At 51.3% G+C, this 15666-nt stretch overlaps 7 protein-coding genes across 7 annotated transcripts; 3 read left to right on the top strand and 4 right to left on the bottom strand.

Moving 5' to 3' along the window:
* Positions 1–1077: 1077 nt before the first annotated feature.
* GLOTRDRAFT_125793 (uncharacterized protein) lies at positions 1078–3438 on the top strand (the record flags this gene model as incomplete). Its single annotated transcript, XM_007864586.1, has 8 exons — positions 1078–1346; positions 1399–1502; positions 1555–1730; positions 1786–2613; positions 2679–2753; positions 2812–3090; positions 3148–3279; positions 3334–3438. The coding sequence occupies 8 exons, from the start codon at positions 1078–1080 to the stop codon at positions 3436–3438; spliced, it is 1968 nt and encodes a 655-aa protein (XP_007862777.1).
* Positions 3439–3521: 83 nt separating this feature from the next.
* Positions 3522–6166, bottom strand: GLOTRDRAFT_125792 (uncharacterized protein; the record flags this gene model as incomplete). Its single annotated transcript, XM_007864585.1, has 12 exons — positions 3522–3670; positions 3722–3832; positions 3884–3985; positions 4036–4189; positions 4239–4481; positions 4539–4825; positions 4874–5235; positions 5287–5344; positions 5424–5608; positions 5658–5734; positions 5782–5990; positions 6049–6166. 12 exons carry the CDS (start codon positions 6164–6166, stop codon positions 3522–3524), a joined length of 2055 nt encoding a protein of 684 aa, XP_007862776.1.
* Positions 6167–6348: 182 nt separating this feature from the next.
* Positions 6349–6960, top strand: GLOTRDRAFT_15762 (uncharacterized protein; the record flags this gene model as incomplete). The annotated part of the gene is made up of 1 exon (XM_007863430.1): positions 6349–6960. A coding segment is annotated over one exon (612 nt), but the record flags the coding sequence as incomplete, so codon positions are not given.
* A 132-nt stretch (positions 6961–7092) lies between these two features.
* GLOTRDRAFT_26515 (uncharacterized protein) lies at positions 7093–9295 on the bottom strand (the record flags this gene model as incomplete). The annotated part of the gene is made up of 11 exons (XM_007863463.2): positions 7093–7211; positions 7260–7323; positions 7380–7486; positions 7565–7651; positions 7716–7898; positions 7953–8077; positions 8140–8297; positions 8354–8578; positions 8646–8909; positions 8972–9129; positions 9181–9295. Coding segments are annotated over 11 exons (1605 nt in total), but the record flags the coding sequence as incomplete, so codon positions are not given.
* A 263-nt stretch (positions 9296–9558) lies between these two features.
* Positions 9559–10830, bottom strand: GLOTRDRAFT_55521 (thioredoxin-like protein). Its single transcript, XM_007863700.1, has 7 exons — positions 10676–10830; positions 10459–10623; positions 10304–10390; positions 10175–10250; positions 9991–10124; positions 9856–9932; positions 9559–9803 (listed from the first exon to the last, which is right to left on the bottom strand). The coding sequence occupies exons 1-7, from the start codon at positions 10696–10698 to the stop codon at positions 9688–9690; spliced, it is 678 nt and encodes a 225-aa protein (XP_007861891.1). The 5' UTR covers positions 10699–10830; the 3' UTR covers positions 9559–9687.
* Positions 10831–12660: 1830 nt separating this feature from the next.
* On the top strand, positions 12661–14921 carry GLOTRDRAFT_70959 (uncharacterized protein; the record flags this gene model as incomplete). Its single annotated transcript, XM_007864264.1, has 8 exons — positions 12661–12699; positions 12753–12818; positions 12917–12945; positions 13001–13356; positions 13407–13762; positions 13822–13994; positions 14052–14158; positions 14220–14921. The coding sequence occupies 8 exons, from the start codon at positions 12661–12663 to the stop codon at positions 14360–14362; spliced, it is 1269 nt and encodes a 422-aa protein (XP_007862455.1). The 3' UTR covers positions 14363–14921.
* GLOTRDRAFT_114165 (orotidine-5'-monophosphate decarboxylase) lies at positions 14497–15458 on the bottom strand (the record flags this gene model as incomplete). Its single annotated transcript, XM_007864263.1, has 3 exons — positions 15271–15458; positions 15102–15213; positions 14497–15041 (listed from the first exon to the last, which is right to left on the bottom strand). Exons 1-3 carry the CDS (start codon positions 15451–15453, stop codon positions 14497–14499), a joined length of 840 nt encoding a protein of 279 aa, XP_007862454.1. The 5' UTR covers positions 15454–15458.
* Positions 15459–15666: the final 208 nt, after the last annotated feature.

Genomic DNA, 15666 nt, shown 5'->3' with positions numbered 1-15666 from the left:
GTTGTATGAAAGTTTGCCCTCGAAGAGTGTGCTGGATAGTGTGGCCATATTAGATTTGTCTTGTTGAAGTTCATCGTGGGTCGCGTCACAGATACCACACCACCGCATTTATTCTGCCGCTATTTGTACTCATCTACTGCCCATGCAGCATTTGCAGCTAACAGAGCACACATGTTGCTGAAGCCCGCAAGGCTGGCCAAGGGTGTGTGGCAGACGCCACAATTTCCTTCCCACACTTGCCGACTACCTAATGCGGTAGCAGGTCGGGACCGTCGAACATGCGTGTGTTTGCTCCCTTGCAATTCGCCACGACGCGTTACTAGCAGTATAGGGGGAATGCGCAACGGCGTCGGATATGGATTAGTTTCATTGACATTGGCGCGCACGTCAATGCTCCCTATCTCAATTGTAGAGTTTATCTTAATATTGAACGCACCTCTTGACTCGCAACGTTGATTGTGCAACGACTTCTTGCATAGCTCCTCAAATGAACAGAATACTTAATTGATATTAAATAGGTTGGTACAATAAGCTCAGAAGGAACCGATTTTTTCCGTGTATTTTTCAGGAATATTCATCACTTAACATTCGTCGACATCGCCGACAACAGCGTCGACAACGCGTCGGGCAACGTCGAGCACAGCGACAACAGGGGTACGGCAGTATCCGGGACGTTCCCACGGCCCCTTGCCCGTTGCTCTCAGTACTAGTGGGATTCGAACTCACGGCGTGCCCTCAGCCAAACGCAAGTGCGAAGTGCAAATGCAAAATAGACCTGACACTCCTGGTCAACCGTAGGTCGTCAAAATGAACTCTGACCAGAGCACGACAGGGAAACATAGGAGACTCGTCAGACTCAACGCCACAATTGACAAGCAAGCATGATCAGTCGCAGCATAGCCACCGTGGCGTTGGGGAGGCTTGGCTAAATGCGTAATAGGTACACGGAAGGTGCCGAGAAACAGGATTTCATACTCTGGCATGCTGCCTACATCAGGACAGCACGGCTTGTATCCTGGCCTCTCCTCCCCCTGACCCTCTCGCGCTGGGTATCCCCGCCCCCACCGTTGAGTCTGCATGACTTTGCCGACCGACCTCAACGTCGACCCCGACCCGACGACGCAGATCCCATGGCCGTCCAGACCCAGCAAGCAGAGGACGCCGTCCAAATCTTCCGGGTCGTACGGGTCAACTAACGACATCGGCGAGCCTACTCTAGCACCGAGCGCGCCGGATGACGCTCGGAAAGGTTCAGAACCAGGGAAGAGGCGTCTGACAACATGGGACCTCATTTGTTTGAGCGTGTCCATGGCAGGAGCACAGATCGCTTGGACCGCGGAGTTGGGGTGAGGACTGCGACAGTTCAATCGGTGATTGATTCTAAGTACGAGTACACAGCTACGGAACACCATTCCTACTTTCTCTGGGCCTGTCTGAGCAACTGACCAGCCTTGTCTGGCTGGCGGGACCGATAAGCGGTTTGATTGCGCAACCTTTGATAGGTATGACTTGAACTTGTACCCATTACTCCCGAATAATCTAATCTGCTCACAGGCGCAATATCTGACTCTTCGACGTCCAAATACCGTCGACGGTACTGGGTCGTCTCGTCCACGGCCGTTCTTGCGCTTTCGATGTTTGCCCTGGCATATTGCCGAGAAATAGCCGCCTTCTTCGTCGACATCTTGGGAGGAGGTGCAGGAGACTGGGATCCAAAGCGTCTAGCTCAGGTGAGAACGCTACATGATCCTGTTTATCATTCCACGATGCTAACTTGAACCCAAGGTCTCGAACACGGCGATCGTACTTGCTATCATAGCCTTTTACCTGCTTGACTTTGCCCTCAACGCCTTGCAGGCATCTCTGAGAAACCTCTTGTTGGACATCACTCCGTCGTCGCAACTCAGCGCAGGCAATGCCTGGCATGGTCGGATGACCCATGCCGGTAATATCATCGGATATGGATTGGGCTTCCTCCCCCTGGCCAATATGCCGATACTACGTCTTCTTGGAGGTGACCAATTCCGCAAGTTTTGCGTCGTGGCTCTAGCCATCCTAGTGGTAACTGTCTGGATCACTTGTTTCACCCAGCAAGAGAAGGAGAGGCAGAAGCTACCCGGTCCAGATAAGAAGCTGCGGGACGTGTTGGATAATATCTACCGTGCAATCGCCAAGTTGCCTAAGCCCATCCGGCGTGTATGCTTCGTCCAGGTCTTCGCGTTCATGGGATGGTTCCCGTTCCTCTTCTACTCCACGACCTATGTCGGGCAAGTCATGGCTTATGAGCAAGGGAAGGACCCCGACCAGGACGTCGCCACGAGGACGGGAGAGTTCGCCATGCTGATGTACAGTATCGTTGCTGTCGTCGCCGGTACACTGCTTCCCCACTTGGCGCGCCGTGACGCACGGTTATTGCGCCACTCGGAGGAGGAGGACGCAGAGGTCACGCAGATCCGTAATACCGTGCGCCAGTGGCGGGCTGAAGCGGCGCAGAAGGGAAAACCTTTGCGGCTCCCTATCATGCCTTTCTTGCTCCGGAATATATGGACCGGTGCGCTGCTCCTTTTCACAGTGCTAACCATGTCTACGTTCTTCATCTCCACGGTGAACCAGGTGAGTTATTCCCATTCTAGATCAAAATCACATGTCGTCTAACATACCAGCTGTGATCGATGTAGGCTATTGTTGCGATCAGTCTGGTCGGCATTTGCTGGGCAGTTGCATGTTGGGCACCATTTGCCATCATTATGGAGGTCGATCATAGCTCATATTCGTCCACTGAGATTCCAAAGTACTGACATCCTCGCGTAGTTTCTGAAAGAGCTCGAAGAAGGGGGTGATACAAAGGCGCAAGATGAGCAGAGAGTGGCCAACCCGCCTCAGACGCAACGGCGGCCTTCCCATTCGCGCTATGCCTCGACACCCGCGACATATCGCAGACCGTCGAATGGCGAACACGCCCCGCTGATTCGCCGCCATTCGTGGGATGAGTTCGATGCTGCGCCTGAAGTCATTGCCGAGGCGGCACCAGTTGCAGGCGGCACCATCCTGGGGATTCACAACCTAGCAATTGTATTCCCGCAATTCATAGTCAGTCCATATAGCAGAATATACGTTGAAGTGACGCTGACGTACGACATGGTCTAGATCGCGCTGGTGTCGAGCGCTATATTCCGCTATGTCGACGCCGACTTGGATGACGATCCTGCCAATCACAGTGTGTATTATGGTAAGAATGGTGTTGCGTGGGTTCTGCGGTTTGGAGGATTGTGTACACTGGTACGCTGCTGTAACTCAGGCTGCAGGTTCATTGTCTCTGAAATGTCACCCCAGGTCGGTGCTCTAATCGCGAGAATGGTCCCACCAACCCGCACGGAGAAGGAGATGAGGCGGAGACTGGGGGAGATGAGGCTTCTGAAGGAGGAAGAGACTCCTTGATCGCCTCCTATTCGATCTTATGGAAACATCAATACTACACTCGTGGAACTCGTGCCGTCAAGTTGTACTGTAGTCTGTACCGCTTATTTACCGGGCTGATCTATCATGTCCCAGTCATTTATGATACAAATAGCATAATCCCATTCGTCGTCTGCACGCGTGGAGATCGATCGGCAGGGAATAGGCGTGACGGGTACGAAAGAGCCACACAGAGCATTGATCACCGGGGCAACTTCACCCAGTAAATGAGCGAGTGGTTTTGACCGTCTATCAGAGTCCGCACCTTCAAATGTGCAGTGAGGTGTGTAGAACAACCGGATGGAGAGGCTTCGCCGCAGAATACGATCCAGGACCGTATGGGACTTCAACTTGTCCACAGTCGCTTGGTCGAGATCTGGAAAATATCGGTATCAGTGCCTCTATATGTCCCAGGTCCGTTTCTTACTTTTGCCCCGAACACAGATGATGGCGGACGATGGTCCTCCATCCGTCATATCGAAGCTAGACGTCTCCCAATAGACAGCGTATGCGTCACACATGATACAACCTAGATAGAATGTCGGCATCTTTCAAATTGAACCCGCGAGCTGAACACACCGTCACTGAGAGCGGGCGCACTATACTGAATATCTTCTTCTCCGTCCTCGTCACGGATCGGGAATCTGCCAGTATGGCAAAGCATCTGTTTTTCGACCAGTGCATCCCGTGGTAGTGCTTTCACGACTACGAAAAGTGCCGGAATGTGGGAATCCTGGAAAGCAAGAGTCAAGTAAACGTCAACTTCGCGCGACGAAACAAACCTCATAGTATACGTATGCTGCTTGTTTCACCATTGGTAGACTTTCTGTATTTGACACCCAGTACAAGGCCAATTGCGCATGTCCTATTCTAGCTTCACTGTGGTGCCCTTTGAGGACTTCCATAATACGTTTTGCATGCTGGAATACTAGTGCGGTCTCTAGGCACAACGACCGGGGTGAAGGAAGTGCCATTGAACTAGGGATAAGACCGATTTGTCCAGATATGAAAATTCGTTGACCCGCCTAGGAGTGCATCTTCAGTCAAGCAATTTGATTATGAGAGAGAGATGCTCCGCGTACAGTGATGGCTTGTGAGTACGGCCCTATATTCGCGGGAGCCCAATAGCTCAGACTTTGCACGTGAAGTGCGCTTCTCTCCGAGATGGCCTCTCGACTGTATGCGACGCAATCGAGCATTATGCGGATAGGAGAAGGAAGATCCACAGCCACACAAGCACGAGCGGGAGGGCTTGTAGCGAAATATGTGGAATAGACAGCGTTGACGCGTGCAAACAGGTCCATGGACGATAGGAATATGCTGATGTTCGTGCAGTTGCGCACTTCTAGCGACATCAAAGATAGTCTGGCTGAATCGATATGAGATCCTCGAAGTTGAGTTGCAATGTATAGCACACCTTCCAGTTTGCTGAAGCATTCCCGAACCTCCTCCTCCAAAGTGATCTCGTGATCGTCCAGATTCCTATGTATGTTCGTGACGGAAGCCCAGTCGTTTAGCATTCGACTTCCTGCGCTTCCATGAAGGTATGGTCGAATCTCATAAGCAAACTGTATATCGTCCTGAGGAGATCGAATTTCTGCCGTCTGAAGCTGAGATATGGTGTCTTTCAGTTCCAGAAAAGTCCCCTCTAGCAATGGCGGAGTCGGCACGGTATTTTCGGAGGCGCCATCCTTCTGCACCAACTCAGCATGTTTTACCCGCAAGTACGCGACTGACGCAAAGCTGTTGTCAGAGTGTATGATAGTCTCTGTGTCGGACCTGTGCCTAGAGTCAGTGTAACACACTGACACACATGAAGGATAACCTCACAGAATGATGCGTTTCTTGAACATTGAACAGTCTAGCGTCAATGTTTCGTATTCGCCGCCTTCTCCGCAAATATGCGATCCAAACTCCTGATTCTGATCAGGGGTATCAGTTAGTGCGTGTAGTGGAAAGGCAGTCACTAGCCAAGAAGAGGAGCTTGGATTGCATCTGCGCGAGGGATTTGCCCAGGTGTTCTTCCGTCAATCCAATGCCTGCTACTTTGATGATAACAGCGTGCAACCCTGCATCGATCATTTCTGCGAGTAGTTGCCCTTGATCTCGCTGCCATAGGTAGCACAGCGCAGTTAGAGATAGTCGTCGGCATCTTGAACAATCCGTTCAGCTTCGCCTCGGATCGACATCCGATGACTCACACATGTTCTAGTCGGACCCTTTGGTAATCCGAGAGTATTGCCCCTGCGGAAACGCCCAGTATATCTGGATGCCGGGTCTTCAAGTAGATCAGGCTGCGATCTTGTGTTGCGTCATTTAGCCTACCTTTACGTCGGAAAGCAACGCATAGAGGTCTTCAGTCTCGTCCCCTGGTACATCGGGCGGATCCTTCGCGTCTCTGCTGCCGTATTCGGCGCCAACCGCGAGAGCAGTGCCCTCTATGGTTCTGCGATACAGAGGCACATCCAAAGCATTCGCCACATATTCTATTGCGTCTTGCCCAACTGTCTGATAGAAAAATGAATCGATCTCCTCTGTGTCGCCAGGTAGTTCGTGATCAAGTAGCATGCAGGCCGTGGAGAGCAAGCGGACCTTTGCCACGTTCAGGACCTAGGGATGCTGCAGCAACCAGCTCATGACCGTTCTTCTGGCAGTGCAACAAATTGAAGCAACTGTCCTTGCCACCACTCAGCAAGGCGACGTACTTCATCTTGTTGGTGTGGATTGGTAAAAGTTGGAATACTACGCCTGCCTTTTCCAGCCTCTTCCCGGGGCTTCGCGCCGGGCCGGGTGCGCCGGAGGCAATGAATATTCCTGCGGTGGCTTTGATAACATCTACCCTCTGAGATACACATATATGGACCATAAGCGAATCCTCTTTCCATCCCAAGGATGACGATCGTAATCCGAGAAGCTAGGCTGTCTGACGCGCCATCTTTGTCAAAGATATGTCTCTGTACTGGGAACGCAGGGGAATCAGCGGAAGGCTTGCACAAGTACGGAGAATTGCCCGGTCTGGTTTATGCTTTGCCCTATGTCAATCTTCCGACGACATTTGGATTCGTCTTGGAGAATAAGGAGGCGGAAGAGGTGGTCGGTTATATTCTCGGATCAACGGACACGCGGACATTCGAGCAGGTTGCGGAGGACCGATGGTGGCCGCCACTTCGAGAGAAATATCCTGTTCAGAGTCCGGCCTACCTAGAAGGAAAAGCTGAGGATCAACGCTATATCAGACTTCTGCAAAAGATGCACACTGCCCCCGACGCTTGCATCGAATTCTCCCCCGCACACCTCCATATCGACATTCTCGCCGACTTTCAACGTCAAGGATGGGGCAGGAAGCTCATGGACAGAGCCATACAATACCTAAAGGAGCAAGGCCTCAACGCAGTATGGCTGGGACTAGACACGAGGAATGAGAATGCAAGACGGTTCTACAGTCGATTGGGCTTCAGGGACATTCCGAGCGCTCCTAACGGAAATATGGGACTTCATTTCTCGGATTGGGAGAGCCATCAACCTGAAAAGTAGTATGCTCGTTGCATGGTACATGCTCTTGAAATCGAAACGACATGTGTAGGTCTACCATACCGCTCTCGACTATCGCTTCCTAGCTCATGACACGACAGCAGGTTATTCTTCTCCGGGGTATTTGTACCGTCTCAGTGCCCTCTCCCTGGCATCTGCATGTTTGACCAGAGGGAGCGGGTATCCCAACTTGGACGCGACTTTTGGAGGGGGATTGTGGATATCTGATCTCGGTCAATTTCGGGCTATAAATGGTCAAGGGGATGCCATACCCGATCCCCGTACATTTCGCAATTCTGGAACGAAGTACCGAATATATTCCCCTGTAGGATCAGCCTGCACGATTTGTCAAAATTGGTATAGGGTTGGAGAGCGGCACTAAAAGAGGACACCTTTTCACTTTGAGAATATGGATTGAAAATCCGGAAATAAGGCTGTGGATCAGTACCGGTGCTCGCGCTCCACTGCCAACCCCCATTGTTCGAAGCTAGATCTCCGTCTATCAGGATCTCCATGAAGTACTACAAGGCCCCTTATAATCAGAAGACGCCCGAATTGCAATTACGTTATGCGCAACCTGCCTTTTCACCCAGTCTCCAGTCGATCATGAGGTCCTTGACGAGATACATAGCCGTAATCATACGCATCCTATTATGCATCCAGCCTTGATCCAATGCCATCAGAAAGTCAGTGGCGGTCCAGATAGCACGGGGGGAATCAGACATTACCCATCTTGTTGGCTTGTCTCATGCCCGCGTCGACAATCGGAACTCCAGTGCGACCTTCCTTCCAAGCCTGCAGATGTTCTTCGTTCACCTCCCACTTAACATCTGCGTACTTTTCTTGGAAGGGCCTACCCATGGAAACCCTCGGGTACGCTGCTAGTACATGATTATAGAAGTCTCTCCACGCTGCGCGACATTAGCCTGTTATGACTGCAATAGGGGGTTCCCGAGAGAACCTACCGATCTCCATGAGCCATGTCCCGAGTCCAGTATCTCTTGTAGCCTGCACCTTCTTCGCACCTTGTAATTTCATCGCCTGTCTTACGCACTCTCGTGCTGAGATGACTCCCGCGGCAAGATACGGACTACAAGAGAATGTTGAATCTGGCTGCCAGGTGGAGTAGAGTAGATTGAAGTAATATGGTACCTAAGTCTTGATGTGGTATCTTTGTCCGCCTTGTCTCTCGAGTCTTTATAGGCAACTGCGCGACTCTTCTTGTCAGATGGCTCAGCGCCCTCCGATAATGGATTGGCAAGGCCCATCTGGGACGTTCGAGCCTTCGTACAGAGAAACATCTGAAGCATCTATGATGCAATCACTGAGCAACATCGAACAGTAGTGAGAACTACACAGGACTTACCTGGTTGGCAGCTTCCTCACCAGACGGCCATACTTTCGTCATCGTTTCCTTGTCACGACATTTGAAACCTTCAACCTCACTCGGGACGTCAGCTTGAAACAGCTCCTTTAGAGTATTGTGGGAATATATTGCTTCGCCATTGGGCTGAGGCAAGGGAGCTTCCACGATCCATTTCAGATTCGAATTCAACACATTGAGCCAATTGCGCTGGAACGGTGAATAAACCTGTGCATTCCAAGTGAAGCTGTGAGGGCGCCTGCGTTGGGTCCAGAAGTTACAGGGGAGAGCTTACCGTGTACACTCGCCCATCCTTAGTAAAGACTGCTCCGGGATCTACTAAGCAACGGTCATGCACGAAGTCCGTTCGGATTTGAGCGCCCTTCGCTAATCTGCAGACCGCGATATCCCTTCTTAGCTCGTCGACTTCGTATTCAATATTTGCATGGAGAGAGCGAGCATTCCACTGCTGTAAAAGGTCAATCAGAAGCCGTGGAATGTCCCGTCGAGGTTTGTGCTCGGTGACATATAGCGGTATATGCAGGGAAGCTAGGCGAGTCTGCGGGATCATACACTAAACTGAGTATACAAGAGAGTGGCCCCATAGGCAATTGGAATTACCTTAATGTCGACTAGGTTCCTGAGAGTAAAGTCTATCCTCCTCGGACTTCTGTCGTGAGCAACATAATCCTGTGGACTGATTATGAATACCACAATCAGCGGCACTCCTTCCTTCTGAGCCTGCGCGGAGGCACGGGAAAGAGCCCGATTATCGGAGACTGCAGACAGGTGAGTCGGCACAAGTTTACCATCAAGGCAATTCAACGCACCCCGCAAATCCTCCATTCTCATCCAGTATACGACCGCTGAGCCTGTAGGTGATCTCTTCACGCCGTTTTCTACCGCTTGCAAGAGATCTTGAAGAGGGGGGCTGGCATCCGCTCTCGCAGCAGTTTCAGCAGTGGCGATCTTATTTGGAAGGAATGCAACCGCGTTCTTCGTCTTTTTCGCGGGAGGAGACTCTTCGTCATCTTCAGGAACATTGACAGCAGCTTTGGCCATCTCAGCGATACCTGCTACGTGCGCTAAGCCTGCCACTAGAGACCCGAGCCCAGGGGACCTTGCGCGTTTCGGCATTACGATGAAGCAACTGAGACGAAGCCGTGCAACAGCCGGAAGCATACAAGTGGCAATCAAAAGGAACAAGAGCCTTTACTTATATATTACATGGCTGACAACTGACAGGCGTACCTACGAAATCCCCGCAACACGGCTCGAGATCGGACAGACACGATCGGATTAGCCACGTGACCCGCTTTACTGCATATGAATCAGAATCACTCCAAGTCGAACTCATCGTCGTCATGATTTTGGCTACGAATGTGTTGCCGAGCAGGTTGTGAAACATTATACGTGGGCTGAGAGGTACTCGATGATTCCTTTTGGATAACTCCTGCTGCACGGTGATCAATAACTCCCCACATAATAGGCCACTGGGTACGTACCGCTCTGCAGGAAGCGGAACTCGAGAACAGCTGTATCAAACACGTCACTATTCCCTAGCTCTTCGAACCCAATTACTCTAGATATCCGTGTTATCGTCTCATTTTGATGCGATAATGGGATACGAAGGGTGGTACCTGTCTTTGGAGACCCCATTCTTAAAGGATATAACGCAGGGCAACACCTTCACAGACAGTCTCTCAACCAACCAAGGCACATTTTCGACGAAAACACGGATGAAGCGCGTCGAGAAGTACTTCGGTGCGAGCTTCTGTTACAAGAGTGAGTATGGGTGGGATACCAGCAATCTCAATGACGTACAGCCAAGTGCTTGTCCATGATCTCGCACCGTCGGAAGTCGGTGTGGAAAAAGTGGATTATGCAGCGAGGTTCGTTCCTACAAGCAGATCAACGAAGGGGTTACGGACCATATGGAGAGTTATAACTCACGCACTTATCCGCATGACTTCCTTTTCATCCTTGATCTCCATGTATGTTCCATGCCCACTGCCCTTCATATCCCGCACTCGTTCCATCCTGCAAAGCAGATAAGACATCATCATGAGCAGGCGTCCACAGACCCAGGAGTAGGGATGTCACCTCACTCTCGCTGAAGGGCTTGGATCCCGTGTTCCCTAGCGGCGTAGTCCTCATTTTCCAGCTCTGCTTCTAACTCGGCGAAGAGCTGTTCGTCGTCTTCCGGATCAGCATCCGCCCTGTTTGAGGGATTTGTGAGATGGGAGACCAGCGTGTCAACCTTCGCACTGTAACTAGACCGCAGCGTCAGTTGAAGACGTTTATTTTCGTACTTCAGGGACTAACCTATGCCCTTGGTCCTGAGACATGGGTGACAGGATACGCAACTCCAAGGATCCACGCGTGATCTAAAGTAGGGGAGGCTTGCAGACGATTTCACGGCAAATGAAGGGCCCTGCACGTCGTAGTGACTGGTGACAGCGATATGTCCAAGTATAGTCTTGTTCTGCGGGAAGATCTTTGATGTGGCGGGACCAAGCTTGCATACGCGCCTCAGTCGGCATCTACGGCCCGGGTCTTATCTGAATCGAGCACGTCCGATCGACTGCCGCTGTGACACTGACAATGTCGATCCGACCTTCTCAGTTGCTGTGGTCACTTCGGCAGTATTGGCGAATATCCTCCCACCACTACTTAGTGTCAACGTTCAGCGACTGTATATCGTGTGGCTGGAATCAGTGGTAGGTTCGGCTCTGCATATTGGAAATATATACATAACACTAATTTGAATCCTACGATCCCCCAAAGCCACTAACGCCATTGAAAGTCTTAGAGTATGCAATCTCGCGACTCATTTTGGGAGCTGCGCCGACCTGCCCATTCTTCTCCGGCGTCGTCAATCTAAGCCAACCCCCATCCGGTTCATTTTCGAACCGAAAGTGACTCGCGATGCGCCTCCTTGTCCTCCTTCATCCTCGCCTCCTCCTGGCAACTTAGAACTCGCCCTTTATCTGCGAGATCCAAAGGCGTCGCTCGGAAGTGGTCGAGTTGGAGCAATGTATGCCACGTCATGGGGATCCTTTGCTTGGCTTCGGACTGGATACATCCTACCTACCCCCTCTGGTGGTTAAGCTGGCGTTCGAACGACGCTGCGACAGCCTTACGAGGGAGGATGGTTTTACGAGGAAATGGACTGCCTTCAGGGGTCTGCTATTCCCCGGTGCTACGGGCTTTTTTAGGGTACTATGAGCACGAAGACGGGTACCCTTGCAGTATCGTATGAGATTTGTGACGATGAAGGGACCCTCTGCCGCTGGGAGACAATATCCGTATTGTTGCTCTTCTTCTTGAGAGCTTAGGTGGGCGTCTACCCAGACTGGAGCCAATACCGGAAGAAGTCGTGTATGTTTCATATGACTTCCTTCACAGCTTCTCCCTGATTGACCTCTTCCGTTACTAGGCAGGATCTATACGATTTCTACAATGATATTGCTCACCATGGCATAATTGATATCCGCTACGCTAACATACTGCAAGTGCTCCCATCACCACCGGCGCTTCCCAGCTTACCAAGCCCATATCACCATCGCACATACCAGTGGCGTGTGATATACTTCGTCATCTCCGTGAAGACCAATCATTCGGAGAAAACCCTAGACGCTGCGCACTGTAGTTGGTTGGACAGGATTCTTGACAGCTTGCTGCTCGGATTTGTAGTGGAGCCATGGGATTGACGGATGGACAGATGATCTCTCGCAGACGACGGCCTGGTAGCTGGTATATACTAGAGAAGATGGTAACTACTTGACCAATGTTACGATGTATGTATGAGGTGAGAATTGATCAACAATCATTACGCATGCGGTAGTAAAGCCATGACGGGTGACCTGTATAAACCCGAGCAAATTTATTAGTGGTGCTAGACGAGCGAACTTCTCGATGCTGTGGGTAGCCCTGGCGAACATAAAATGCGAGGTCGGTCAATAATATTGAGACAAGCCGATCGCTGCATTTCAAGTGCCAGTGAACGAATACAAATGGACATACTGTACTTTGGTGGAATGCTCTCGATAGAGTATCAAGAGTAAAAGACGGAACTATATACAAGTGATTTTTGTCATAACAATTCATCTTACGAGAATGATTACACGATAGGGTGTGACAGTATGGTGATTCCGAGGTTAGCAAAATAGACTCAACGCCAGGCTAGACACCCAACCTATCAGCGTTGTCGGGTCAGCAGCCACGCGACAACCATAAATGGCAACCGTCAGTGTTCTGCGATATGACTGTCGTCATCACAGATCTCTTCAGATCTCTGCAATTCCAAGATGAAGCTGATTGGAAAACATATCGACAAGGAAGGCTCTGTACGTCAGGACTCTCCCCCTACCTTGTTCAATACGCTGATCGCAATACCCAGGGATATGTCAGCCTTCGTCCGGAAGACGATGAGGATATGTGGCATTTGTACAATCTGATCCAAGAGGTAGGTGCATCAACTTTAGTCGCCGCTATCCACCTGCGCCCAGTCTTGCCCAGAAATGAATAACATGCTTGAGCAGCAATGAAATGATTATTTAACAGGGCGACCAAGTCCGCGCACCTGCAATCCGGTGCGTGGCCTGCTCACTCTGCGCAAGCACCGAATTAACGTGAATATGTCCGCAGCCGAGTGCAGAATGTCTCAGCAACGGGATCCACGGATTCGCACCGCGTCCGGCTCAACCTCACTTTGGAAGTCGTGCGTGTGGAGTTCACGCCAGCCATCACCTCCTCGACCGCCGACACGACCAACCCGAACTCAACCACATCCGCGGACGTCACCGCGTCTATCCAGATCTCCGGCCGGGTGACGGCGGAGAACCAGCATGTTAAGATGGGGGCGTTCCATACGCTGGATATCGAGGTAAACAGGGACATCAGGATCATCAAGGACGAGTGGGACAGTATCGCGCTGAATCGCGTTGAGGAGGCTTGCGTGCCAGGACGAGGGGCAGAGGTTGCAGCTGTTGTCTGTGGTGAAGGTATGCATCTTACGCAATGCTATAGAGGTGCGGGTTAATGGGCTATTCAGGTACTGCAGCCTTCGTCCTCCTTTCCGAACATCTCACCACTATACGTCATCGTCTGACCACATCCATCCCCCGCAAGTCATCTTCATCGTCAATGCACGAGAAGGGCATGGCCAAATTCTACTCCCAGCTCTACGCTGCGTTCCTCCGTCACATCCCTTACGCATCTCCGACGATCAAAGTGATCGTCATCGCGAGCCCCGGTTGGATTCGAGACTCGGTCTACGACTATATCATTAAAGAATCAGAAAGAACTGGTAACAAGGCACTTTTGAGAGCCGTGCGGGAGAAGGGGGTCAGGATTCATGTTAGCAGCCCGCACGTCCATAGTTTGGTGGAGGTCTTAAAGAGTCCGGAGGTACGCCTAAGTTACATGTTTCCAGGAGCTGAGCTGAGCTCTGCGTTGCATGTATGCAGATTACTGCTCAATTGAAGGAGACCAAGTTCGCCAAGGAGGGCATAACGTTGGATAAATTCTTCAAGATGCTTGGATCGGACGAGATGCGTGCATGGTATGGTCCTGACCATGTAGCGCTCGCGATAGACAGAGGAGCGGTCGGTACTCTGCTTATATCCGACCAGTTATTCAGGTGGGTCGAATGACGTGTCACCGCACCTCTGCCGATGCTCATTTCACGCCCATTTAGAGCGAGTGATCCCGCCGAGCGGAAGAAGTATGTCGGGCTCGTGGAAGCTGTTAGGGACAAGGGAGGTGAGGTTGTGATTTTCTCCAGTATGCACGAATCTGGGCAGCGTAAGTGCTCCCCATACGTTCGGTATCTTAGCTACCCGTTACTGACTGGCTGAGGCCATAGAACTGAACCAATTGAGCGGTATCGCTGCCATACTAACTTTCCCGTTGGATGTCGAAGTTGTGGAGGCGGAAGAGCGGGAGGCTAAGGAGGCTGAAGAGGAGAAACGTAGAGCGGAAGCCGAAGCTGCCGGAAATGACTCCTGAAGGAATCGGGCATCGATGTAAACCGAAGCGTCCGCAGATCAGCAACCTTAGAAGTTGTAAATTTGTATCAGAAATGTACATGGTATGCCTTCTTCCAACGTCGCTGCCGACTACATTTACGCAGCGGGCCGGGATTACGAGGTTTGGTTATTCTTTCCTATCCTCTCCAGATATGCATTCCAACCCTCCTTCATATACCTCTCCGCCTGACTCCTCACACTATCCCTGTCCAAGGCCTTCGGATTCCCGTATATCCCCCTACCAACGATAATCACATCACAACCACTCTCCACAATAACCTGCCTGGGCGTGCGGTATTGCTGTCCCATCCCGTCGCCCTTCGTATCGAGGCCCACTCCAGGCGTGAGGATGAGGAAGTCTGCGTCTTCTTCCCCATCTGCCAGCCCAACGCCATCCATCCGGCGCTGTGCGATGAAGCCTATGACAAAGTCCTTGTTTGCCCGAGCCATTTTGACGGCTTCTTCGGTGTAGGAGCCAACTGCCAGGCTGCCCTTGGTGGACATCTCCGCGAGAAGGAGAAGCCCCCGCCCGAGGGGTTTTCCTACAGATGCCAGGCCCGTAATGACGGATGGCCCTGGAACGGGGTGGGCGTTGGTGATATGCGACCATGAGGCAATTTTGTGCACGCCAGAGGAATATTGCAGGGAGACGGTATTGCCTGTAATCAGCTTGGTGTTAGCATGCAGGGGGCGAAGGACTGCATAGAAAAGCGGCGTGCCTATGTCTGCAAACTTCCTGTCTTCGAAGATGAGAAAGTCATGCTTTTTGCTGAGGACTTGCAGCTGCTCGACGAGGTCGTGGTCGAAGTCTTCAATGATATCAATGTGTGTCTTACTTTTCCGCGGTCAGTTATCAGTTCCAGATGACGGAGTACTTAGTCTGCATACCTTGACAAGACATACAAAGGGTCCGACGAAGTCTATCACGGCCAAGAAGTCGGCCTTGCGGGTTACGTCGACGCTAACACATAAATTGGACTTTTTGCGCTCGATGGTCTCCAGGAGCTGCTTGGCAGCTGGACTGGGGTGAGCTTCTGCGCGCTGCGCATACGTCTTTGTGTAAAAGGACATCCTTGAAAATGAAGAATTAGAAGAGTCGAGGAGGCGATCTGAGGGGACGGCAGCAAAGATCTTATCTTGAGGAAACTATAAATAAGTCGAGCATACTTTGATTACCATATTGGGTATGTCATCGGCAGACGTGCCTCTCGACCACACCCCAGCGGTCGTTGCCACTGCCACTGTCGTAGGGCTCTCGTCACGCCTTGTTTATCTTTTTGCGAA

The sequence above is a fragment of the Gloeophyllum trabeum genome (assembly GCF_000344685.1).
Source record: "Gloeophyllum trabeum ATCC 11539 unplaced genomic scaffold GLOTRscaffold_00002, whole genome shotgun sequence".
NCBI classification, from domain to species: Eukaryota; Fungi; Basidiomycota; class Agaricomycetes; order Gloeophyllales; family Gloeophyllaceae; genus Gloeophyllum; species Gloeophyllum trabeum.
This window is presented reverse-complemented; position numbering and strand designations above follow the sequence as displayed.

Excerpts from the sequence above, each read along its gene's own strand:
- GLOTRDRAFT_55521 (XM_007863700.1), bottom strand. The coding sequence starts at position 10,698 with ATGTCTCAGGACCAAGGGCATAG. Across the intron at positions 10,391-10,458 it reads ATCCAAGCCCTTCAGCGAGA|GATGGAACGAGTGCGGGATA; the intron begins GTGAGGTGACAT and ends TCTGCTTTGCAG. Across the intron at positions 10,251-10,303 it reads GAAGTCATGCGGATAAGTGC|GAACGAACCTCGCTGCATAA; the intron begins GTGAGTTATAAC and ends ATCTGCTTGTAG.